The following is a 26,470-nucleotide window of genomic DNA, read 5'->3' as shown; positions in this document are numbered from 1 at the left end:
AGAGGGAATTCAAATTCAAAATTCAAAATTTTAACTTTGAAAAAAGTGCCCCCTCCTTGGTGTAAGAGGTGGCCCCCTCCTAGGTGTAAGAGATGTAAGAGGTGGGATCAACTGGGCTTAACCCACCTAAGCAGAGGGAGTCAGGACTCTCTTGGACCCCATAAGAGGTCTTGCATTAGGCCTAATCCATTTCTTAACCCATTCCTTATGAGGCCCTTTTGAGACCCCAATTCTCCCCTAACGATTTTCGGACTTTAGTATTTCATGTTCCTTTTGGTAGTCACCACTTGCCGTGCAAGCTAGCCCTCTTGTTATTCGGATGAGAATTTCAGTTTTAACTTCTGCAAGCTCTTGACTAGAGTCCATTGTCTCTACAATCTTGAATGTATAATCTGCTAAGTGCGTAGACTCTAAATTAAAGGTCTAATATGTGAAGCCTTCAATGTTTAGATAATTAATAATATATGGCAGCTTCTAGCTATGGCTATACTAGTAACCAAAGTAATATATTTGTTTATGTATTTTTAAATTAAATATCTATGATTTAAAAAAAGACGTGTCTTAAGTATCTTATTTATAAGAAACTTAAGACACCCGTATGTCTGACATGTCATGTCTTAACACGTGTAACAACCATGTCATTAACAAAATTAAAACCTCACATCCCTGCACCAACACATTACCATAGCATGGCACAACTACATTCCAAGGATTTTCAAACATCAATGTACTGGGTGCATACATTTCTTCCTTTAGAGATCGTGCTTCAAGAAAATCTACTCAATAAATCCTTTAATTGCCATAGCAATTATATGATGGAATTGAAAAAGTTTGAACCTATTTCAGATGTTCAGCTGGAACATATGATGGGTGTAAAATCGATGTCTTCAAGAGGGGATAACGTCTACATTATCTTCAACATATTGAGCTCAGCATGAACCACACCAATAATCCCACAATTTTCCATGTCATTTGCAAAATTCCATTTGATACAAATGGTACCATCTGTTATGTCGAGGTATTGCCATCTTCTCACAACATGCAATCCTACGTTATATGTCAAGCAAAATACCCACCCATCGTCACAAATAGAAACAGAGAAACATCCATAGCTTCTTGTTTGGATGACCTCCATTTTATGTAGAGAGCGCATCCTACTCCTTGCCCCTCTTACAAAACCATGTCACAGAATCATTTTTGATAAGGCCAAATTGAAGTACCTGATCGAGTGAAGGACAAGGGGAAACTACCAAAAACATATGCTGATATTATGTGAATGTGGATGGATCCACATTGCATTCAAACCTTTAAATGGAATGCTCAACCTTGAAAAGATTTGCAATGCAATCACATGCAATATAGCCGCTATTACCATAAGACACCTTGTGCAATGGAAAATCCCCTTCTTCAGTATTGAAAAGAAATAAGTCTTCTCTTTCATTCCTGCATGATCAGTTTTGCTGTGCTCAACTGTAAATCCAGCCAGAAATCCTGGAAAAGAAGAAAACGGCCTACAAACCTGTGATACCTGCCAGTGCTCCATATTACCTGACTTCTAAAATCAAGCCCAGCAAAAATGATCAACAGGGATGCTTAGTTACTAAGCCTGAGCTTTGCATTGTTCTGGAAATCCATCACATTTATCTGTCTTCCAGATTGTCAAACCCTTCACCAGGAAAATATTCTGATCCTCTGACATGAACTGTGTAGCAAGCTGCTCAGGCAAAAGAAAGGCGTTAAATCGGGGGGGTGCAGAAAGGGACCGCGCAGACAAATGTATACATAATGCACACATGATGCGAGAGAGAGAGAGAGAGAGAGAGAGAGAGAGAGAGAGAGAGAAAATATTTCAAGTTTTGACCTTTGGTAGACCAAGCAAATAGAAGAGGGCAACAACTTGTGAACATAGCAAGGTTCTATTATGCTGAAGAGATCATTTTCCCAGGCGTGGTAAAAGGAAATAAAAGAGATCCAAAGTTAAGAACTTACCATTTTCAATTTTCATCAAACTTTGAAGCATAACATCCATTTTTTGTTTCATATCCCAATGGTCATCGGTCTCTTGTGGAAGCAGACTCAAATTCATGTATAGAGATCTCACGAAGTTACAAATCTCCTTAGCTGCTTCTGTTTCTCCTTCTGTCACCCGACTGATTGCTAGCCGCATTAGCTCACCAGTCAGGTCACCAACCTGTCAAGAAGCAATAAAGCATGCAACGTCTGTGTGATATCAGCTCCATCCTCATCTTACAGACTAGTGGTAACATTTACACTAGCCTTGAGACAGAAAGGAGAGAAACTAAGTGAAATCGGGGCCTTTCTAACTACCAGAGCCAAAAACAATTTTGAGGGGTAAAAATGATCGAAGGAGTCCATCAAGAAGTATATCCTTTGACAATTGATTATTAAATGTCTTAAAGTCCAAGAGGAGCAAACTGTAAAGATTCAATCACTCCAAAAGTAAACACAAATGACGAATGTGCCAAGGAAATTATGTATCTGCCTTGAAGCTTCTTGGCACTTGCTCACTAGTGTATCAAAACGTCCATAGCTCCCCTTTCTTTATTAAAACCACACATAACTTATTAAATTACCAAAGCATTCTCTGTGCCCCAAGATTTTGACAACAGCGTTTACATCCCTAGAATACCCTTATCACAGAAAGGCCCTCAAGGAATCCCCAACCACATATTATTGAGGCCTTCTCAAAAGGAGTGACAAGCATACATGAATTTGCCTTGCCAGAAAATCCAACTTCTAAAAGCCATTCAAAAGAGAAATTTAAAGATCTAGAAGTTTAAAGAAGACCAAATTGTGAGCTCTGCACTAGCAGATAGAGCAGGTGAAGCCTGGCTATGGCTGCAAGACAATTTGATGTTGGCAAGCCTCACAGAAGAGATACTGAAGCATAAGACTGTCATTCCTTCCCTTGAAGTAGAAGATCATTCTGATATGTAAATGCAAGGGTAGTGGGCCAAGAGAGCAAGAAAACTGAATTTGTTTGTCTATCTTGGTGTCAACTCATTGCAATGACCCATAGGTCTTCGACTCGTCACAGGACTGGATTGTGGATGCGATTCGCCTGCGGGGATCTGTTAGAGGAGGAGGTGAGCTTGTAACTACATCAGAAGCCTTGTCACAAGCAAGAAATTTGCTCAAGATGATTGGGGACCGGCCTTCTCTAGAGCTAATAGCAAAGAAGAAAGAGAACTATGCAAAGGCCAGTAGTTGGTGGAAGAGGTATGGCTTAAGTACTCCCAACTTGCGTGTTTCGCTTTGAGAGTCCCCTCTTAGTTTAAATTACGATGGTAATCAAATGTATTCATCTAGAAACCTGTAAGAATGTAGCCTGTTTACTTTTTTGAATCCTTCTGTGATCAAGAAAAGCTCCTGGTGACAGTCCACACTCGGCCTCCAGGAGCTGCAGCCTTGCTCCCCGTCGCTCTGCGTAGCCTCGCCGTACAGCTCCTGCGTGGCCCTTCCGTACAGCCTCCTTAACTACCTCTTGGTCTCCCATGGACGTTAGTAGACTTTCTTTCTTTCTTTCTTTCTCCAAGTCCTAGCTTTATCTAGAAATGAAACTCTCCATAGGATCATTCACCTGGTGCTTGTGCGACAAGCTGGAGTTTATATACGTTGATCCACACAAAGATTAGGCATAGGCTTAGCATAAACAATGTGAGAAGCTGTTGATGCCATGCAAAAGTGCACAGATTTGAAAAGTTCTATGCACCTAGTTTCATTATGGATAGATGTGCCTCGTTGCAACTATCCTACTGTGATGAGTCACTGTATGAACGGATGATTGATCTGAGTTTAAATACAATGGTAATCCAAAAGCTACCTAATGTTTACATTTTAAGCTTATAAGTTGTACATCAATTTTCAGTTTTCCACTCAATCTGGCAGCTTCTTGCATTATTTTGTGCTGAGCTTGTTCCAATTATTTGTATGAATCGATGTTTATAAACTCCAGTTTCTCACACAAGTACCAAATGAATAATCCTATGGAGAGCTGCATTTCTAGATAAAAGGTAGGATTTGGAGAGAAGGATACAAGGAAGTAACAAGCTACAAGTGATTGAAATAACAATTGATCACTAGATATGTTAAGTTCTTAGAAGATTGGACCTTACCATTAGACATCACGAACAATGATTTAGAAAGCACATGCTTATCCTAATGCCAACAATGAGAGCTATATGCTTTTCTATATGAAGAATTTCTGAAGTAATACCAATATAAGTTGAGGTGGCACCTCTACCTAAGGATGCATCCTGAAAGGATGGGTTGCTTAGTAGTATTTAGAGATCCATTAGCTTGAGTAAGATAGTTGACAATGAAATCATTGAGGGAGATAAGCCTCCTTGTCATTCTCTAAGCAAGACCACTATTACACTCTAATCTTGATTGATGAGTCATGATGCAAGACATTTGTTTTGCACTAACCCTTTATCTCAAATATTGTTTGATTGGTGATAGTTCAAAGCTAAGTGTTAAAAATCAATTCCATATATGACATGACATATCTCTTCGGTCATTTTGTTTTCGCATTTTCTATTTCGATATAATCCTTCAACATTGGGCTCACGCTCCCATGGCTGAAAAACTCTCCCCATGGATATAATATTGAGTCTATACTTGTACAGGGGTACATGGTCCTAGACTATTTGTAGAGTCCAAACTAGATATGCCTCTAGTTTGATGGAGTCTAGGGTCCTCCATATGTTGGAGGAATAACATTGTTTGCACCATCTATCAAGCACTATGGCATGCATCACTCCATGGGTTTCTTTGTATTCATCTTTCTCAAGTTTCTCTAATGATGCATATTCTCACAAAAATGCACTACTAATATGAGAGCCATGTTCCTAGGGCCATTCCACATAAGCTCATGCTACCTTAGTAAATCCAAGGAGGTGAACCCTAGGGTAAGCAATGTACGAGAGGTTCTGTCACACACTTTCTCCAAATTGAGCAATGATGAGGAAACACTCCACATGTATTGGGGCAATAAGCAAGCAACCACAAGCATGGCACCCACTCCAAGGTGCATTTGTAATAGGGGAATCATCTTTTAATGACTCCGATCAGTTATGTGGGGACCATGCATAGTTACCAAGGAACACCATTCCCCCTTCCGGAATGGGGATTCCCATTCTATGCAGACAAGGGAAACCGAAACGGCTAGGCCCTAGACTAATACCAAGGCTGGAATGTGGGGACCACATTCTTGCATCCCCCACGCAATCACAAATGTTCCGGATGATGGCAAGGCATGAGACTGTCAAAAATGCCGAATCCTGTGTTCCACCTCCTTTCTTTGCTCTCAACCTTCGCTCCACCCACGCCCCACCTACACTCTCTCTCAACCCTCACTCCACTCAGCCCTCAATGTACTCTCAGACCCCTTCTCTCAGCCCTCTTCTCTCCACTCTCCATAGTCACAAGAAACGTTTCGTCCATTTCATCATTTTGTCGTTTCGACAAGTTTCGTTTCAACTTTTCAGACAAAACGGATAGGTTTCGAATTAATACTTAATATATACCCTTACAAGGACGAATAAGATGTTATATTTAAGTTAGGTGAACAAAGAGAAATACAAGTCAAGACACTAAAAAGGGAATTCAAAAGGCAAACATACTTTTAAATTTATTTAAAATTAATCTCCTTTCTCAAAGATGATATTGAATGTATACAAGGATAGGGGCAAATAAGATATGTTATATTCAAGTTTAGAGTGAACAAAGTCCTATTTCGAAACGTTTCGTCTGTTTCGCGTTTCGAGGTTTCAAACAAGACGAAACGGGTTTTCATGTGACTATGCCACTCTCTCCCCCTTCTCTCAGCCCCTCCACCTCACCTGTAGCCTTACCACTCTCAGTCCTCCCCTCAGGCCTTCTCTCAGCCTCACCTCGCAGCTCCGGTACCTTACTATAAAGCTTCAAATTTTAGCACCCTTTCTTCCAACTTGTCACTGCTCAACCCCATTGCTGAATTAGCACGCAAGTGGGTTTGTCACTTTTATAGAGTACAAAAGTAGAGGCTCAGACCGAAAGCGGGGGCTCATTTACTGGGGCGAAGGCACAAAGCATCACCAAGTCCCTTCCGTTATAGAACAAACCTCATATGTTTTAAGGAACTTGCAAAGAGATTGGATAGTGTTGGACCTGACTCTTAATCCTTGAGCTTGACCATTGACAGTGCCTACACTTCCATGTGTGGTAGCACCCCTACTTCTGCTTCTATTTCCGCATCCTTATTTGGGAGTAGAGCTTCATCTGCACATACAAGTGGAGCTCTCTTTTCGCTAGCCCCAAGAGCCATGCAGGCTAGCCTTGTGGCCTCACAGCAAGTAGCTGCAATAGTGGGTGGTTTCTTTTATGAAGCAGATGTACCCACGGAAAAAGCCTGGAATCCTTAATTCATTGATATGGTAAAGGAGATTGCAGCCTTTGGAACATCATACACTCCTCCCTCGTGAGGCCCTATGCACCACAATTTTGGCAACGGAGAAGTCCACCATAGAGCAGGTTTTGAGTCCCATCAAAGACATATGACTAAGATGTGTTGTCACAATTATGGGAGATGGATGAAGTCATGGTGGTACCATACATTACGTGCGATATGTATGGCATGTGTGCCACTACATTGTGCCATACGAAAAAAAAAAAAAAAGGTACATAAGGTAAATCGACTACTCTGCAATCTATGGGGCTGTATGGACCATGGGAGTAGACTAGACGTTGGAAGAGAAGGATGTCCAAAGGGGGCTTTGCCGGCTGTAGGAAGGTGTAGAAACCAGCCTTGAGATGGGCTAAGAAGGAAAGAGGTCGCAAGCGTACACAAACAAGTGCCAAATTGATTTAAAGCGGCAAGGGGATTTTTAGAACATTTTGTATTTAAGAGTATACATTTAAAGGAAAGAGGACACATTTGAACCACACCCCTTTTTTAAACACACCCCCCCACCCAACCAAAACAAAAAATTTCAATACCTATACCGTACTATACAACACACGTTGTACTGTGCCATATAGAAACTTTTGTATGATACGCACACCAACCTTCGATGGAGTGAAACTAGGAGCCACTTTAGGGCATCATTGCATACTCTAGAGGGGCCAACTTTTTAATTAAAGCTATTGACTATTCAGAGAAGGGAAAGTCAGCCAAGAGGTAAGCTGGCATTTGGTGGAGGCCATTTAGTATGTGGAGACAAATAGTGTTATTGAGCTTTTTTCTGATGGTGAGAACTCCAATACGGCAGCAGGGAAGATTCTTGAGGAGAAGTACCATCTCTTGAAGTATTATCAAACACACATTGCTTACAATTTCATCATGGTGAAAGCAGCTTTTTAAGCTGAAAATTTATTTGAGGCAGCTTGTTGTTTCTTCAAAGTGGGAGGCATGGCACGAACGCAACTTTGCAGGGGTTCCCAGACCTAAGTCCATTGTTTTGGATGACACTCTTTTGGGATGATGTTTCCTATTGCTTTAGGTTGTTACAAAGCCTATTCTCATTGATGTTGAGGCTTCTTGATGGGGATAATCCTTGTATTGGGAAGGTGTATGAAGGGTTGGATAGGATGATTGAGACATTCAAAGTCTCGATGCTTTGTATGGTTGGATGAAGGAGTTGAGGGCACTTGCAACCTCTCAATGGACAGGATATTGTTCACCTTTGGAGGTTGCAACCTTTTTTTTGGATCCACAATTTTAAGGCAAAAGGCAAGAAACGGATTTTTTTTTTTTTTGGGCAAAAAGAGACTTCTATTAAGTATTAAAGAAAAACTGTTAGAGCAAGCTCCATACGGGATACATCACGCAATGCACGAAAAGCTCAAGAGCCAAAAAGAAAGGATTGAGGCTGATAGTGCCATCTCAATCTGGTAGAAACCTCCGAGAAAAAGGGAGAACCCCTCCAAACTCAAAGAAATATAGTCCTTCTAAAAGAGGCTGCCCGTGAAGGGCCCTGCATGCTAGCCCATATGGCTATCAAAGTGTGAACTGTGTCAGTCCAAATACCCGTGAACACCTGTAATGGGTGTATCTGGGTGCCATCCAAGGCCTCAGTACATCTGGCTCTCCAAATGTGCCAAGAGGAAATGCTAGCCAAAATCTCCCAAGAGGTGTCCACTAAAACATGAGAAGCTCTGAAGGGAGTAAGTGGTACATCCTGCAGAGAGCAGGGCTCTATCACCTGCCGGCGGACCGAGAGTGCCCAAGAAGAAGTCTCACCCTCATAAAACACCTGGGGCCCAGTAAGAGATAACCATGCGACCAAGCCCCAAGTCATGAAGAAAGGGGAAGTGTGAAAGATGCTGAGTATCCGAGCAACCCCTTTCCAAACAGTCCTCGCCTGACTGCAGTCCCAAAGGCAATGTCGCATTGACTTCTCTGCACAATGACATCAAGGCAAAAGAAACGGATATTGATGGGGCAAGTATGGAAAATAGTATTGAGACAACTTGTCTCAAATGCAAACAATAGGAGGAAATTGTGGGAGGAGCTGTCATATTACAAGAAAAGAAAAGGATTCTTTGGTTTGAAGGATGCACAGAATGACAGGTTATAGGAGGGAAGTGCGGGAGGAGTTGTCATATTACAAGCAAAGAAAAGGGTTGTTTAGTTTGGAGGATGCACAGAATGATAGTTCAAGATTTCCTCTGTTCATTGGTTGGAGGACTATGGGGCGGATGCTCCATTGTTACAATATTTGGGCATTCGTATACTCAGCTAGAGTGCTAGCTCTTCACTTGTTAAGCGCTGGTGAAGCAATTTGGGAAACATCGCATTTAAAAAGAGGAACAGGTTTGGGGTTAAGAAGGCAAATGATCTTGTAGTTGTTAACACAAATTGGCATTCGTATGACAAGTTTAGGGTAGAGAGCACTCCTAAACCATATAATGAATTTTGACCTGACAAGGACTCAGACAATGATGCAACCGAGGATGCTCCTGAGCATGAGGACGATGACGAGGCCTAGGACCATGGTCATGAGGCTCAAGAGGAGAAGTGGGCTTGGACTATTAGGGCTGATCGCATGACTCTCTTTTTCTATATATCTTGTACTTGACACTCCGGTCAAATTTTCCTATTTTGCATTGAGGCCTTCAAACCCAAGGTTGCAAGCCTAATAAGGCATGGCCTCCTTTTCTTGTATTTTTCATATTACATGCTCTCATCTATAGTATTCTAGCATTTGCACTTCTGTGGCACACATCAAACATCTTCATGAATGTAAATTTTTGATTTCTATGGATTTTTGTGTGTTTGTTAATGTTTAAAGGTGAAGCAAAAAGTATAAAGCTGCTACAAGTGATTTTGTTTTCATATTTTGGTATATTTTCATGTGATTTGATGATGTGTCATATTATGTGGCGTTCCCGTTCTCCCTTCCACATTCCCCCATCCCAAACCATTCTTGTTCTAGCATGGACGTTCCCGGAATGTTCCCGTTCCCTAGCTATGGCACCGTGCAAACCTGCACATAATCGTGGGGAAATAATTTACCCAAAAGTTTCTCATATGATTCCACTAAATTGTCCATATAGGTGTCCATACACTTTGTACAATAGGTTTGCCTAGTCAAAAAAGGCAAAAACAGCCCAGAATCATGAAACATGCAACTCGTGTTGAGATGCTTACAATGCAAGAGATGCTTCAGCTACTCTATCAGGAAGAACAATTGATGCGACACATGGAGCAAGGCCATAGAAATGATCAAAACTTTTTCAGCCCACGGACATGGGAAGGATAAAGGCACGTTTGTTATAAATGCTTCATATGATCATAAGTCTCATACATGCACAAGTAATGGTGGCGATGCAAATGCCAGCCACGATGATCAAGGACACATAATGGTGCCCAGCCATGATGATCAAGGTTCAAGCAAGTGTCACTATTGTGAGAGAATGGGACATTATGAGAATGTATGCAAGGAGGAGGCAAATCAAGGTCAAAGACAGCAAACCAATGCAGCCTAAGACACATCTAGAAATAAAAATTGGTCAAGCAACATTGAATGAAGCAATTATGTATTAGAACATCTCTGCATAGTCAAAATCATTTTCATAATCTGTCTTGCAATAAGTAGCCAGCCCTACAAGATGAGCAGCCAGCTCATCGTGAATATGATTTCTATAATCTCCTTTCGATGAGTAGCCAGCCCTACAAGATGAGCAGCCACCTCATCGTAAATATGAAACTCAAGATGGTGATATTCACTTGCATGCAAATGAAGATTGTGAATGTTTTTCCCTTCTTTTACCAACACTGGTGCTTCCCAGGCGTGGATTGTATAGAGGACGCTCCATTGAGGTGATCTTAGGGGCTGGTGTTCAAATCATTGAAAATGTTTATCTTCCTCCACAAACTGGGAGGATCCGATGAAGACTTTCAGATGGATGATTTTTGAAATAGTTGAGGAAATACTTCATATTCTTCAAACATTGTACATAGATGGCTGTTGGTACGGATTTGGCACTAAATTTTGTATCTATTTTCACATATTGAGTCATCAGCTCTAGGAACATCGATGTTGTCTGGTTTAGAACGTCAAAACATTTTGTATCTCAATACTTCAGTTAGAATAGAAATACAAAAAGGATTGGTCCTACAAGAGGAAGTGGGCCTCATTCTACCCCAACTAGTGTCGGATTGTTTCTCTTACCCCTACTCTCTCCCTGGTTGCTATGTGCTATGCATTATTTGTGTTGTTTTATTTCTAGATTCTACATCTTATTGTTAAGATAACATGAGACCTAAGAGCTACATTGTTGACCTTTACCAAGCAGTGGCAACAACAATACAAGGACCCACAAAAGTCCAGTGAGCTCTTGAGAAATTACCGAATGGTACTTGAAAAGCCAAATTGCATGCATTCTTAAGGAAAACAGGAGGAGGCCACCAGCCCAATTCAAGTATCCACAAAGAGCACAAATGAAGCCGTTGAGATCAAGGTCTTGGACTAATGATAATTGTCCAATTTTTACTCAAGCAAATCAGCATATGCATTGGAAAAATAGAATGAAACATGAAATGGATGCCCTTGTCACAAACAACACGTGGAACCTTGTTGATCTTCCACTAGGATGCAAATGGGTGTACAATAAGAAAGTCAAAGCACATAGATCCATTGAATGCACAAGGCAAGACTAATTGCAAAAGGGTACTCCTACGAAGAGGGGGTAGAATTTTCATAGACTTTTGCACCATTTTCCAAGTCTACCATTGTAAGAACCATGTTATCCATGGCAGCACATTTCTCATGGGTCTCATGGCAGATGGATATTACATCAACCCTCTTTAAAAGCTTACTTGGATGAGGAGGTCTATAATTGGGCAGCCAACTACACTTGTGGAGAAGGAACAAGAGGAAAATGTTTATATTTATCAAGATGACTCTTGGAACATGCCCAACTCCTCCTCTAAAAAACACAACACACAATGCAGTTTCAATCTCAAGGCAGTCACTCACAAGGTTGAAAACCATAAACTCCATCACACGGTAGGGACTAGCTACTATGACATCCCCACTGCAGCGCCCAACGGTGGGTGTAGACGTATAAACATATGCTGTCACACATACACATCCACACATACAGAAAAATAACAACTTCATTCTTATTACTCTATGTGGATGATCTCATCATTATAAGCAATGATACTCACATAGGACAACTCAAGACAGCACTACGCCGGTTTTTGGGCTGCTGCTCCTCCCTGCTCCAAGCTGCTCCCTCCCCCTCTCTACGCCTCAGCCATCTCCTCTCCCACTCCCTCTCCCTCAGCCCTTCCCTTCCCCTCCCTCTCTGCCTAACCCCTCCCTCCACCTACCTGCTCCCCCGCCCTCAGCCCACCTCCCCCCCACCATTCTTCCCGGCCCCTTCCCCACCCTCAGCCCGCCTCCACCCCCGCCCCCTTCCCCGCCTCTCAGCCCGCCCTCCAGCTGGGCCTTTCTTGCCTCTATTCCCTCCCTTCCCCTCTTCCTGCCCTCTCCCCCGCCCCTTCAACCTGCCTCTCCCCTTGTTCTTGCCTCCCTCCTCCCTGACTCCTCTGACCCCTTCTCCTCTCTCCTCTTCCTACCCCTCTTCACCTTTCTCCATTCCTGGAACATTACTAGAACGGACAGAGCCTTTTTCTGTTTGAGTCGCGGCATTCTCAGCTCTATTGGCGATGGATCCTCTCTTAGCCAATCCTACTCTGCCTCCACCGGCCGCGAAAAAACTTACATTTTCAAAAGACGGAGCTGCAGCAGCTCAAGAAGGATGTAGAGCTTAAATGCTCGACCACTTTGATTGCATCCACCTATGGGCCTCACCCTTCCAGGTCACAAGCTAGAGACTGGATGCTTGCAGCGCTTACCCCCGACCTCACCCCTCGCTCTAAAGATGTTCGCCTTTTGGGATGAGGTTTTTTCCAAGTTGTTTTTTACTCTCCAAAGGCTGCAAGTGCCATGCTCCAAGCCCGTTTTCTATACCTGGGACACATGAAGATTTTCTTTGGTGCCTTCTCTCTAGGCTTCGACCCTGTGGAGGAGGATAAGGAGGCGTTTTCGCTCTTCATCAAGTTTCCCGAGCTCCCCCAAGTCTACCATCGCCTTCTTCGTGTGATTGGGAAGCACTTCAATATGGTCATTGAGATCCCCCCACTCCCTAGGTTGCCCTTGACAGCTGCAAAGGCAACCAGGTCTAACGGGGTCCCTAGAGTTAGGTTCCTTACGAAGGACCCTAACATTTCGGATGATCATATCTTGTTTCAGTGCCCGGATGGATCTTTCTTTCGACAGAGAGTGGAGGTTGCAGGCAAACAGGACCAGCTGAGGATTTATAGGACTCTTCGGCATTTCCCTAGGGATTTCCCCAGAAAGAAGAAAAGGAACAAAAAGCCTTCTGGAACAACAGGGGGTGGGACAGCTCTTGTGCCTGCTCCCCAACCTCGGCAGGGTGGTGGTACTGCTCCTTCACGACAGAGCGCTCCTCCTCGACAAAGTGCCCCTTCTTTACCGCCCCCTCCTACCTCCGATGCCTCATGCCCCCCAGTGGCACCCATAGCACTTCGTTGGGTTCCGGTCCGTACGCAATCTCTACCCTCGTCAGTTCAGGAGGCTGCCATCCTCGACTCCACCTCCTTAGGTGCTTTGGAGTCTCTCATTCTGGTTGTTCCCAGTGTTGCACCTCACGTAGTCCAAGACGCTTCAGCTATAGTTGCAGCCCTGGTTGCAGCTTCTCCCTCAAGCCCAATGGTTGCCCCTCTCCCTATCCTAGTGGTAGCCCCTCTCCATGACCTTGCACATTCTCTGGTTGGAGGGGCCTCTACAGCCTTCATCTTGGAGCAGTCTTCAGCTCCCCTCTTGGATAGAGGAAAGGGGGTTGGGTACCCCGTTGATCCAGTTCCCTCTGAAGGGATCCTGCCACCTCAATCTTGCAGGGCATTTGGGACTCTAGTGAGATGCCTGGCTCACTTACAGAGGGTCTCATACATTTAATCCCAAAAGCGGGATGCACAAATTTAGTGTCGCAGTAGAGACCCATCACTCTATTGGGCAATTGCTATAAAATCTTGGTGAAAGCAATCTTCCTGTGGTTGCATCGCTTACTCCGTGATCTTATTTATGATATGCAAACAGGGTTCGTTCATGGCAGAAGCATTTTTTATAATATATTCTCCTTTTGGGAAGCTTCTAAATGGGCCACGCAGAGCGGTCAAAAGCTTGCAATTCTACTCCTGGACTTTGAAAAAGCATATGACAGGGTAGATTGGGACTTCTTGTAGGGCACCCTTCATCACTTTGGATTTTCAGATGCATGGATCAAAGAGGTCTCAGCCTTGTACAAGTCAGCCCACAGCCAAGTGCTCATAGGACGGGTTAGGGGGTTTCGGGTTTCAAATTTCCAGATCAGTCCGTTAGGGATGCCTTTTTGCCCCTTTTTTTTTCCTCTTTGTGGCTGAGGCTATAAGCATTTTTTGCAGGTCTCAAGCTGACATTCTTGGGCTCAGACGAGAAGAGGACCTCGTGGATTACGAGTTAGCGGACGACAATGCTATCTTCTTGGAGGCCTCTCCTCAGACTTTCACTTCCTTTAGGACAACTTTGGATTTGTTTTGTACTGCAGTAGGTGCTCACATCAATTGGAACAAGTCCAATGGCTTTTGGATTTGTGACGATGACACTTCAGATTGGGGGGCTGATTTGGATTCAAAGGGATGTGTCAGTCAGATACCTAGGATGCCAGGTCACTTTGGGTATCTTTTCTTCGCAGCAATTTGCTCCTAGGTTGGAGAGCATTAGGAAGAAACTCCTTTTCTGAAGTTCACCTAAACTGGACCTTGCATCCAGAGTGGTGGTTGTGAAATACATGTGTGTGTGTGTGTGTGTTTGTATGTTTTAAATTTAATCGATGTTGTTTAAATTTAATGATTATGAAAATATAAAAATATATAAAAATATAAAAATAACTAGTTAAATGAAACTATAAGGATGTCTTTGAAATTTGCATTCATCTACTTTTGCGATTGCACGTCGAAGCACTCATTACCATGGTGCATTTTTCTTATCAAGGTGTTTTGATTTAAATTTGTTCCCTAGTGTTAGAATATGGAGCAATTAGAATGTATAGCTAAACACATATTAGAATAGCTAATAGATTCTTAAAGAAACATGTCACGAACACATGAAAGAACACCTCATCTAAATGAGAGAACTCCTCTCCTCTCATTTTCTTTTCCCCCTCGTGTGACAATTTGGTTATGATATATATTAAAATGGAGATCACAAGGAGAAATCATGTGACAGGTTGTCACTTATTTCAAAAAAAATCATGTAATAACATATTTTCGATTAAAACATTGCAGGAGTAGATTGGCAGCATTGCCATTCTAAACTGAAAGAATGGCACCGGTAATTGATATAATTGTTGTCACTAGTCCAGTCCTTTGTTTTAGGATTTATAACATAACTACTAGACCTTGAGCTTTGGTAACGGGATGGTTTTGCTTCCCATAGCCTGGTATGTGTGCTCCTATGGGTGCAAGTCTAGAGATTGTATCACTCAGCTCATAAGGCCTATTAGGAAATTTTTATGGAGCAGGCTAGATGGCACTACAAATACTATTGCCAGGATAGTGTGGGACACCTTGATCCTTCCCACACAAGAGGGACGTCTGAACATCATACATCCAAACTTGCAATGTACGGCCTTGCTTTGCAAGTTTGTGGTTTAGAGGACTTATGCCTGGGGATGAACCTTGGAAAAATTAATTCATTCACGGTATTCAGGCTTGCAGCCCCTCCTCAGGTGGAGATATTTCTTCACAGGATATTCTTTTGGGCATGGGCATGCCTTTTCAGCCTGTCAGGATCATAGGCTTTTCGGATTAGGTCAACGACTCTGCATGGCGTATTGATCTGAGCCCTCGTCTCTCTCTTTCGGGTTCTTGGAGGTTGTGGCTCTTTGGAGGAGTCCCCATAAAGTTTCTTTAGTGGGACCACGCAGAGTGGGAATGGATTGTTGCAGGGAACTAAGGAAGAGCCTTCCTTTTTTTGGTTACACTGTCAGTAACGCCCGGAAGTTCCAGGTCAGATGCAGAGGTTGGAGAGCTTCCAAGGCCCCTCATGGGGAGAGTTATAAGGTTCCCGCTGATTTGCAAAGGGTCTTCTGGCAAGGCTTTAGAGATCCCGAAGAAATAGAAAAGTCACTCTATTTTTTTGGCTTTCTATTCATGGAGGGATTGCAGTGAACACATGGAGGTCTAGATTTGGGACACACCCCACTTGTCCTAGGTGCTCATCTGCTGATGAGTCAATTCATCATTGTCTATAGGACTGGGCATGCGAGAACCATTTGGATGGGAATTGCTAGGATCCTTAGTACTTTTGCTCCTCCTCATTTCTTTATGATGTGGGGATCAATGGCTTGGCTCTCCCTTCAAGGCCTCAGATCTTCTATGAGTGGCAGGATACTTCTTGGGCCATATCGATTCGACGTCACCTAGTCGAGACTTGCTCTCCGGAGGATGTGCTTATCCCCCACTATAGACCAATACATGCTATTGGCGATACTCCTTGGGAGATACTGGCTAGCATTACTGCTTGACAGATTTGGAGGGCCAAATGCACAAAGGCCTTAAACGGATCTCAAGTCCATCCCTCGCACACCCTGGCCAGTATTTTGGCTGACACCATTCACACACTGATGGCCAGTTGGGCGAGCATGCAAGGTTCTTCCCGGGCAGCCTAAGCCAGGAGGCTTATTTTCCTTAGAGAATGGAGAATCTGCTACCACCTTAGCAAATGTCTAGCATGGCATTGTTCACACCCTACGCTCGATTTGGGAACAAGGCCAAAAGATTCTTAGAGTACCTCAAAGATTGTGCATGTTTCTAGGACGCTTAGCTAGTAGGCACCTATTACACTCTCACGGATCGATAAATAATTTGGTTGTACAATCTGCCTCATTAGCAATTAGCATCTACTCCGTCATTACCTTCCCTAAGAAGCACTCCAACTCTTAGCACCCTAGCACATGCTCGTCATTTATGTGATTTTCCAAAAAATTTAATATGACTAGATCTTGTTCTTTTAAGAAAGATAGCAACAATGAAATAACCTCTAAACCTACACAACACCTTGTAAGCAAAATGGACCAAGAAAGACAAGCTCTTGGAAAACCTCCAAGCTTCACGAGGAACACCATAATTGCCAATGAAAACCTTCAGCTACCCAACCAAAAATATCGCTATCCAATGTTCCACCTTGCAAGGTAGCCAAAACTGAACAAATCCTCAAGGAGCACAAGAAGGTAATACCCTTAGTACGGACAATCGAGTGAGGGTAGGAGAGATTACAAAGATAAGGATTGAGAGCATGGATGTAAAGAGTATCAAAGTGAGATTCGATATTGAGAGCATCGTGACCAACACCAGGGAGTTAAAAGGTTTTGAAAGAAAGAAAGATGCATTACTGTCTTTGAGAGGCCTCGCGCGCCTATGAGACAAGGTACAATCACAAAGATAACCCATACACGCCACTATGGGCTGAAGCAGAGGGCTCACAAAGGCCCTTTGCTGAGTACTATGCTAAACCAAACTCAAAATACAAGCGTGAAAACTAGTACTCAATCTCAGAGTCAAAATACATAACCAGGTGCCAGGGTGGCTCTCCTATGAGCTGCGAAAATGTCTCGTATCTGTTTCTTGTAGCAAGGGTGTGATCTTCGTAATCTCTGTATCAAGCAAGCTATATCGATAGTGACACGTGTGCTGCTCCTACGAGCCCTCTCCCTCCCTCCCGCAGCCTCTACCCCCCTAGCTCACCCCCGCCTCGGCCGCCCTCACCCCCTTGCCTCTCCGCCCTCACCCCCTCGCCCTCCGCCTCACCCCCGCCTCGGCCGCCTGCACCCCCCCCCCTGCCTCTCCGCCCTCACCCCCCCGCCCCTCCGCTCACCCCGTCGCCTCGCTGCGCCCTCACCCCCCCTCACCCACCCTCACCCCCCCTCGCCTCCCCTCACCCGCCCTCACCCCCTCGCCTCTCCGCCCTCACCCCCCGCGCCGCTCCACCTCACCCCGCCCCCCCTCGCTATGCCTCACCCCCCCCTCGCCTCTCCGCCTCACCCCGCCCCCTCGCTTCGCCCTCCCCACCCCCTCACTTCGCCTGCCCCCCGCCCCCTCGCTTCGCTCTCCCCCGCCCCCCGCTTCACCCCGCCCCCTCGCTACGCCTGCCCCGCGCCCCTCCCGCCCTTCCGCCCCGCCCCTTCGCCCCTCCCGCCCTTCCGCCCCGCCCCCTCCCGCCCTCTCGCCCCATCCCAGCCGTCCCTCGCCCTCGCCCTCGCCTCCTCACTCCACCCGCCCTCCATCCTCAAACCTTCCCGCCCTCCACCTCCGCCCTCGCCTGCGCCTCCACTTCCCCCGCCCGACTCACGTCGCCCCGTTTCGCTTCACTCGTCTTCATCACACCCAGGCTCCACCCCCCGCATCTATCCCCCCCTTTTTTGGGTGGCAGCCTCTTCTTCATCGGAGGTCTCGCAGTTTGTCTTGGCGGTATGGCGGCTCCCCGCCCGGAACCGGAGGCCCAGTCGGACCCTCCCTCTTCAGATGCCTACCGCATTATCTTGACAGAGCAACAATCGTCTCGGGTTCAGGAGGTTGCCAATGACTTTGCCCTTACCTCTGTCTATGGCAGTCATTGGACATTCCCCCTCCAGATCAGCCATCAGGGACTGGCTCCAGTCCACTCTCATGCTAGAGGACGGCCACATTGAGGAGGTGGCCCTTATGGGAAGGGGCATCTTCTGGCTCAAACTCTCCAACGCGAAAGCTGCGAGCAACCTGATTGCTGGTTCCCCCACTTCTGTGGACGGAAAGATCATTATGATAGTCCCTTGGTACCGTGGATTCAGTGCAGCGGATTTTGATGCTCGGTTCCGCATACCTCGCCATCCAGTGACACTAGTTTTTCCAGGTCTTGCTGCTGAGCTGCGGCCGATTGTCAGGGACCTGGGCTCCCACTTTGGCTAGGTTATGCATGACACTTTCGCCGACGCGGTGACTACGGCAGGAGCCTCCCGAGTCCGTGTGGCTGTGGCAGACCCTGCGACTCTCCCTGTAGTGATCGAGATCGTGACAGATGCCGGCAGCATCACCCAGAGCATGGTAGTCACAGGACAGCCAGGCCAGTGCCTGAGGTGTCACGGCTTTGGGCACCTGGCTGCTATTTGTCCACGATTCACCAGTTCCTCTCGGTCCCCCCCGCCCCCTCCCCCTCCACCTCCTCCCTTCCCCTCCGGGCAGCCACGTCAGGAGGAGCAGAGGCAGCCGGAGTCCGGTCCAGAGTTAGCTGGCGGTTGGATTGAGGTCAGAAGGAAAAGATGAAAGAATAAGAAGATTTCTAAAAAAGGCAAGGAGGCAGAGGTTACCCAACCTGCAGCAGCACCTCAGAGACCTGACAGGCAGCCGTCCCAGGGTCCTGGGAGAGCTGCTTCTTCGACGGTAGCCCGCCCTCCACAGCCTCAGATCCCCCTCTCTTCCACTCCCCAGCCCCCTTCCACTCAGTCCCAGCCCCTTCCCCAGTCACACCCCCCTTCTCCCGACCTGCAGTTTCAGCCCCCGCCTCTTCCTCTTCAGTCTCCTCCTCTTCCTTTTCAGCCCCCGTCCCAGGTGCAGCCCCATCCCCCCCGCCTCTCTCAGCTCTCCTGCAGTGTCAACTGCACCGATGGTTCCTCAGCCGCGGGCAGTCCCCACTCCCCCTCCTCCTCCCCCCCGCTAGTCGCCTCCGTGGAGTCTGAGTTGCCTACCCCCCAGCCACCCCCCCTTCCCCTCCACAGGCAGGACACCCTGATTCTACACCACCACTGGAGCAGTCTTCCCTGTCCGCTAGCCCCTCAGTTGCAGACTCTGGTGGGCCTCAGCTTTAGGAGAGAGAGCTTCCTCGCGACTTTTACAGATCTAGCCCATGGGACTACTTGGATGTGGCCGACCTTGGGACCTTCCCTGCTTGTCTCGACATCAGTATCTTCCTGCTCCGCAAAGGAGCGGATGGGAAGATCGCAGCTTTGGCCCCGAGGGATGGCCCTAGCTTTGCTTTCACCTTCCTCAGCGACGGCACCGAGACTTGGACAGACGACTCAGCCTGGGAGGCTCTCAGAGAGCAGACGCACGCTCAGGTTTGCTCCTGGATAGGCCCGTCCGGTGGACAGCTTCTCGAGACTCAGTGGTCCGAGGGTGACGTGCGCCTGCGGTGGCGTTGCGCCGCCAAACACTTCAGATTGATTGTGATCCTCAGGCCCCCTCTGTCGTGGCCCCTCCCCCAGGATGTCAGAGCCTGGCCCCTCAGAAACTCCGAGCCTTCTACGGGATGACTACCTCAGAGATCTCGAGTTGGCTCGAGAAAGCATTTGTTCATGGCACCAAAGGCCTCTCGCCTTTGCTAAAGGTGTTGAAGGACGGGCAGGACGACCCCGCCTCCCCCTCCAAACCTTCTCATAAGCGTCAGCGCCTCCACTCCGAGATGTCAGCTTCTTCATCGACATCTGCCGCGAGCAGACAGTTGTTCGCAACCTACCAGTCCTCACCATGAGCCTACACCTTGTCTCCTGGAATGTGAACCGGTTTCATTCTTCTGGCACCCGTGGTCCTAGGAAGCTCATTTTGAGACAGGAACTTTAGCCAGCAGTGATTGGTCGCTTGGATATACTTCTGCTCCAGGAGCACAAGCTTTCTGTGGTTCATTCCCATAGCTGCGAGAAGATTCTCCCTCGACGCTCTCACACTTATTGGGAGCCCTCGATTGGCGCACAGGGGAGGAGTGGCGGTGTCTGTACTTCCGTGTGCGAGTAGTTAGCCCAGGGAGTTTTTGGTCATGGCACGTTGATCCCAGGCCGTGCCCTTTGGGTAGGCTTGGAGTTGGAGGCTTCCAGAATAGGAATCCTCAACATCTATGCTCCCACAGACCTCCGATGCAGAGCCACCTTCTGGAGGACACTCACAGGGATTCTCCCAGACATGGATTCCTGGATTGTTGGAGGTGACTTCAACAATCTGGAGACCTTGGAGGACCAGTAGGGCAGAGGACCAAAGTTTACAGGTATGTCTCAGGCAGAGCAGTCCGCTTGGGGCTCCTTTATCTTCGCGACAAGAGGTAGGGATAGTTGGAGAGACCCGTCCTTCCGTCGTTGGCACAGGAGCTTGGACTTCTCGTGGGGCTTCCGCAGGGAAGGAGGCAGACTCCTGGAGAGACTGGATAGCTTTTATGTCAGTGATTGGGCCATCAGCAGAGGCGGTCAGGCAGGTATAGTACCAGGGACGACACTTTCCAACCACGCGCCTGTGCTCTTATCATTAGACTCGGCAGTTCAGTCCCTTCCTCCCCGTTCGTGCCGGATTCCCGACTCCATCTTCTTGAGGGAGGACGTGCGCAGCAGTATCGGTAGCCTATGGGACAGAGATTGGGGCGAGTGCGTGGATCTGGTTGATTCGGTGGCGCAGGCTCTGCAGGAGTCCAGTCAGATTTGCCAGCTCGCAGCCCTTCAGGTTCGACAGGAGTGGTGGGGCAGAGAGAGAGCTCTTCGTAGGGACCTCGCTTCCATTCAGCGACTCCACCAGGCAGCCCCGGGCTCGGAGGAGCTTCGGATCCAGGCCCTTCGAGCCAGAGCCCTTCTTGAGGAGACTCTCCAGCGCCGTTCAGAGTTTTCCTATCACGCCTCTCTCTCTTTCTGGGCTCGAAAGGGCGACCGGATGTGCAGGGAGTTCTTCAGGACACATGGCCAGAGAGCAGCAGGTGATCAGCTACGGAGTCTTAGGACAGCAGAGGGGCACATCGTTACTGATCCGGGTGAGGTCTTGGGGTTAGCTACCGACTTCTACAGGACTCTTTTCCAGCAGGAGCAGCTTGCCCCTTGCACTCGACGCTCCCGCGAGGAGGTGTGGAGGCACATCCCATCCCTGGTCCAGCCCAGCATGCAGGCGACATTGTTGGCACCGTTCACTACGGACGAGATGTTGGAGGCCTTGATGGCCATCGACGGGCAGAAATGCCCTGGCGAGGATGGGCTATCTCGAGCTTTCTTCACCTCCTTCTGGGATCAGATCCATCAGCCCCTCCTAGCAGCCCTCCAGAGGATTTTCAGCAGCGGATATATGCCAAAGAGCCTCTCCTCGGGACTGATTTGCCTCATCCCGAAGGGAGGAGATCGACAGGAGATCCGTCAGTGGCGCCCGATCACCCTCCTCACCACTGCCTACAAAATCCTTGCCAAGATGATCAGCGCCAGAGTTCGGCCTCTACTTCCAGACCTCATTCATGACACTCAGACAGGCTTTGTCCAGGATCGCAGTATCCTGGATAATGTCTTCACCTTCTCAGAGGCGGCGGAGTGGGCTCAGCACAGTGGGTCACATTTAGCCATCCTACTTCTCGACTTTGAGAAGGCCTACGATCGAGTGGACTGGTCCTTCCTGGAGGGTACTTTGGAGCGACTAGGTTTCCCAGCAGGATGGATTCAGGGTATTTCAGCATTATACAGGACAGCTTCTAGCAGGGTCATCATCGGCGGCAGGATGGGAGAGTGATTTCGTTTGGAGAGATCAGTGCGTCAGGCTATGACATCCTACCTTCGGGCGAGGTCGACCGGGATCCGGGGTGTTCGCCTTCCCATCAGGGAGGACACGGAGCTCCTGGACTCGGAGTATGCAGATGACACAGCACTGTATGTCCAGGATGATGAGATGATGCTGGAGAGGGTGAGGATGGCCCTAGAGGTCTTCTGTTCGACAGCCGGTGCGAAAATCAACTGGAACAAATCAGTTGGTTTTCTCACAAACCCCGGGGCGTGCTCACAGTGGGGGAGGTTTTTGGGTTTCAGGTGGATCCCGCAGGGACAAACAGCTAGATATCTCGGCTTTCAGGTCGGCCTGGATATCACGCCAGCTCGCAGTTTCTCCCGGTGCTAGATTCCATTCGACGGAAGCTGGCTTTCTGGAGCACTGCTAAGCTCTCTCTTGCAGGTCGTGCTCTGGTAGTCAACCAGGTCCTCCTAGCCACGGCTTGGTATGTGGCTTCCTGTTGGTGTTTCTCGAGATCCAGCGTGGCACAGCTTAGGAGGTTGGTTCGGAACTTCCTGTGGTCTGGGGGGGACGGTCTCAGAGATACCAGAGCTAGGGTTGCCTGGCAGACAGTCATTCTTCCGCAGGCTGAGGGTGGCCTGGGGGTCATCGATCCAAAGCTTCAGAGTCAGGCCCTGCTGGGCAAGTTAGTTATCCGCGGTTTGACCCCGGGGACGCAAACGTGGAAGATGTTACTTCAGCAGGGGGTCGGTTCTTGTGTCCCGCGCCGAGGTGGAGAGTGGCTACCGTCCCTCGGGTGGATCTTCACTTCCGCCCCGCTCACTCAGCCCCGCTCCCCACTCATTCGTAGCCTCCTCATGGTTTGGAGGCGGCTCCGCCTCAGTCTCATACAGTCCCCTCCTAGCTGTCAGGAGGAGATCGATCGCCAGCCGCTCATCTGGAACGGTCAGGCCAGAGATGCCGAGGGCCTTCAACTGGGGGAGAGATCACACATCAGGTGGGACGGCTAGATGTGGGGGCCAGCCCGGTCCCTTCGAGTTTGGAGGGACACGTACAGACACTTGGAGACCGCTAATCTAGCAATCGCAGCTGGAGGTGCCCGTGGAGCTCAGGCGAGACGCACGGAGATAGACGGAGCAATTCCAGCTGATTGGTTGGTTCCACCCGAGATTCAGATCCTCATGCCTGGTGATGACCGTTGGCTGGGACAGTTCACCCCCCGTGGCATCCCACTGGTGGTTGCAGGTCAGATGGACGACTCCTCTGTTTCCTTCTTCGCGGTAAAGGCAGCCAGTCTGGGAGATTATTAGTAGCATCGCAGGATGGCACATTTGGACCTCGCGCTGCGCGCAGATCCTCGATGGCACCTCCCTTTCGACTGCCCAGATCATGACTGACATCTGGAGTGAGATTATACACACACTCGGAGGCCAGTGGGACCAGATACAGGGAGACTCCCGGGCTGGCCGGGAGAAGCGGAGACGTTTCCTCCGTGTTTGGGACACACAGGGCCTCTTCTTCGAGCATACTTCGCAGGGCCTTCAGTGGCGCTACTCACCACCTCTCTGGCTGTTCATTCACACTCGCCTGATCCCTCCGTGAGAGAGAGCTTTACTTTTTGTTCCCTTTTGGGCTGCGCCCGATTTGTGAACGCAGCCGTCAGTGGCAAAGCTGACCTCATGTATCTTGTTTTCGAAGTAATATAATTAGCACTATTTTTTTCGGCATATCGATAGTGACACCTCTAATCGGGTGATCCCCCTCGAATATAGCTACATGCCCTAGTCCATCTCTGCATCATGTGTAGCTCCTACATGTATGGCTACATCTCCCCTCGTCATCGTCCATTATATGATCTATCTCCTCCTCTACTCCACTACATCCAAGGGCAGACTCAAATGTGTAAAAATCTATGACATGTCACTGGGCTCAATCTAGCTCAGTCTCATGTGTCACTGTCTCCTAATGCTTTTTTATATGGTGCAACAAGGTATCTCTATGCCATCACATCTACATCAGATAGAGACTAACACAATGTGGTCCTAGAAGTGAATCAGCCAAGAGAGAGGCCCAAACCCGTGTCCCTCCTAAAATAGGCAATGAGATCGTCCTCGGATCTCATAATATACAAGGCAAGTATACAAGAAGTGCTCCTCTATCTCCACCTCCTCCAATGTGCATAGTCTACAAATCCATTGCTCTCTGAGTGAACCTGTGACTCTCCTTGCCTCAATCCTCAGCTGATGGGACCAGACCCACATCTATCCATTGGCGATCCTTAGAGCGTGTGAGACTCGTCTGTCCTCTAGGTACTGGAGTCTAATAATCATTCCATCCACTAATATTCTCAGGAAGTAATCACGGTAAAAAAGGATCTTGGTGGAAAACTCCTGATCCCCCCAAAGTCCGTGATGTATAAAGCTGAAGTACGTTCAGCCGTATAAAATAGTTGATCTCATCCCATGGGATCAAATGATCAGGGGCATCTAAGTTGTACTGAAAGGGGGGAGACGGTCCATTTGGATGCCTTGACTGCAAAACCACTTGGATACGCGTGCATACCAAGCCATGCTAATCCCACTCCCAACTAGTCATATAGACGATTCTAGTGCAAATCTCAGTAATGTTCCTCTAGGTAAGGCCTAGACCCTGTGGAGATAATTGACCGTCTAGAAGATGGCATCACCTTGGAGCAATGTCATGTTGAACTATGCCTATATGATCTGGTGGGGGACTGAAGGCTTGCTCCGAATCATCCTACATCCCATAGTCACCTGCAACCTCTTGAAGTATCTCCTATTAGTCGATAGATTGCCTCCCCAGAAGGGTGTTGTGTACATAGCCATCACTCTCACTAATGTGTTGAATAGCCATCCCTTCATCGGAAATGTTCTTGAAAGCATAGTCTCTCTACTCGAGCCAGAGCTCCCTGCCCTTGTGTAGGTCGTGCCCTGACTGCGTGGGTCATCGTGAAGACTAGACCTGCAAAGATTGCCCCTAGGTAAGTGTATGCCTGTACAATCTCCACTGGCTTCCCTCAATAAGTGAAGCTGTATCGATGAAATATCACCCTTGAGGTGTTGAAGATCATAACCTTGTTCTTGCCAAGGCTGACTGTCAAGTCTCTCTCTCTGCAAAACACCTCTAGGGCCTCTAGGTGTCTCTATTAGGCCTGCTGCTAAGGAAGATAGGAGGACTATGTCATCTGCATAGAGCAATATCTGTATCATCAAGTCAACCAAGAATGATCCCTCGTCCCCTAGCAATCAATGAAGGTCGTGATCTCATTAATGTAGAACTCAAATAATGTCGAGTGAGAGAGGGCATCCCTACTTCACCCCTATCGTGCTCTGGATTCAATCTAGAATGCCTCTAGGGGCGCGTACTCTCCCTCTGACTCACTCATATAAGCTCATTACCCCCAAGTCATGTCTCTGGAATCTGCATCTCCTAAAGTCGCCTAATCATGCGAAGTCGTGGGAACGTGTCAAGGCCTTTCAAAGTCTACAAAACATGCATAGACTTTCTAGGATCTCGACCTCGCCTCCTCGATGACTGCCCGCAAGGTGAATGTGATCAAGGGTCTCCAAAACCCAACGTGTCCCAATGCCCACTACTGCTTCCGTGTAGAATTTGATCTCTCTAGTACTGAACCGTAAATCTTGGCTAGTGTGTGACCAATCATGAGAGTGCGGTATTCCCAATATCCATGGGGTGTCCTGCTTTGTGTATCAGCACAATGATGGTGGTATTCTAAGCAGGGGGAAGCCGTGGCACACAGCGTGACTGAACATCTATGCTAGGATTGAGGTCAAGACCTCCTATCCATGTGCGAAGTGCTCAATGTGTAGCCCCTCATGGTCTTGGGCTCTCCAGTTGTGGAGCCAACATAATGCGGCTCACAATTCTATTCTATGAACAACCTGCATGTGGTGGGTCTGGGGAAGGCAAACATATCAAGTGGTGTCTAAGAAGGGGTGTCATAGTGGGATGTCGCATAAGTGTGCCACACATGAGGATCTATGAGGGGGATAGGTGACTTCCCCTCAGATAGCAGCCCCCAGGCAAAGGTGGAATCACCTCCTCGAAAAGATCGAATCACCTCATCCATCCTATGTGATAGGATATCCCGCCTCTTACGTCATGTCACGCGTCGGTAGATCTATTGTGCCTCTGCTCTCGTCAGGTGTCCCAAAGTTTGCTCTCGTATGAGGTGAGTTCTCATCTCTTGGCACTCCTTATCAAACCATGGATTCAAAGACATCTTCCAAGATTGGGAATGGGCTGTAGAGGAAGTCGCGGGAAAAAACCTCGTGGTGTTTGAAGCATGTTCCAGGTTTGCGACGTCTGCCAAGTGGGTCGATTGGCTCATATATATAAAAAACTGGGATACGGCATAAGAGAGAA

General features: G+C 47.6%; 1 protein-coding gene across 2 annotated transcripts in view; it reads right to left on the bottom strand.

Annotated features, from left to right (window-relative positions):
• Positions 1 to 711: 711 nt before the first annotated feature.
• The window catches only part of LOC147898263 (Translin family protein), a 163,803-nt gene continuing 138,044 nt past the window's right edge, over positions 712 to 26,470 (bottom strand). Inside the window, exons 6-8 of one of the 2 annotated variants that reach the window (XR_015541519.1) lie at positions 1,990 to 2,191; positions 1,549 to 1,714; positions 712 to 1,443 (exon numbers count right to left, since the gene is read on the bottom strand). Coding sequence is in view for 1 of the 2 variants with exons in the window: in XM_087379078.1 (XP_087235204.1) it covers positions 1,641 to 1,714; positions 1,990 to 2,191 (276 nt within the window). In the remaining variant the exon portion in view is untranslated. Of the gene's footprint in view, positions 1,715 to 1,989; positions 2,192 to 26,470 lie in introns of both variants that reach the window. The other variant, XM_087379078.1, reaches the window with a different exon arrangement.

The sequence above is a fragment of the Dipteris shenzhenensis genome, chromosome 9, assembly GCF_047967505.1.
Source record: "Dipteris shenzhenensis isolate YYH24624 ecotype China chromosome 9, Dip_SZ_1.0, whole genome shotgun sequence".
Taxonomy (NCBI): Eukaryota; Viridiplantae; Streptophyta; class Polypodiopsida; order Gleicheniales; family Dipteridaceae; genus Dipteris; species Dipteris shenzhenensis.
Note: the sequence above shows the minus strand (reverse complement) of the source record. Positions and strands in the feature narration are given on the sequence as shown.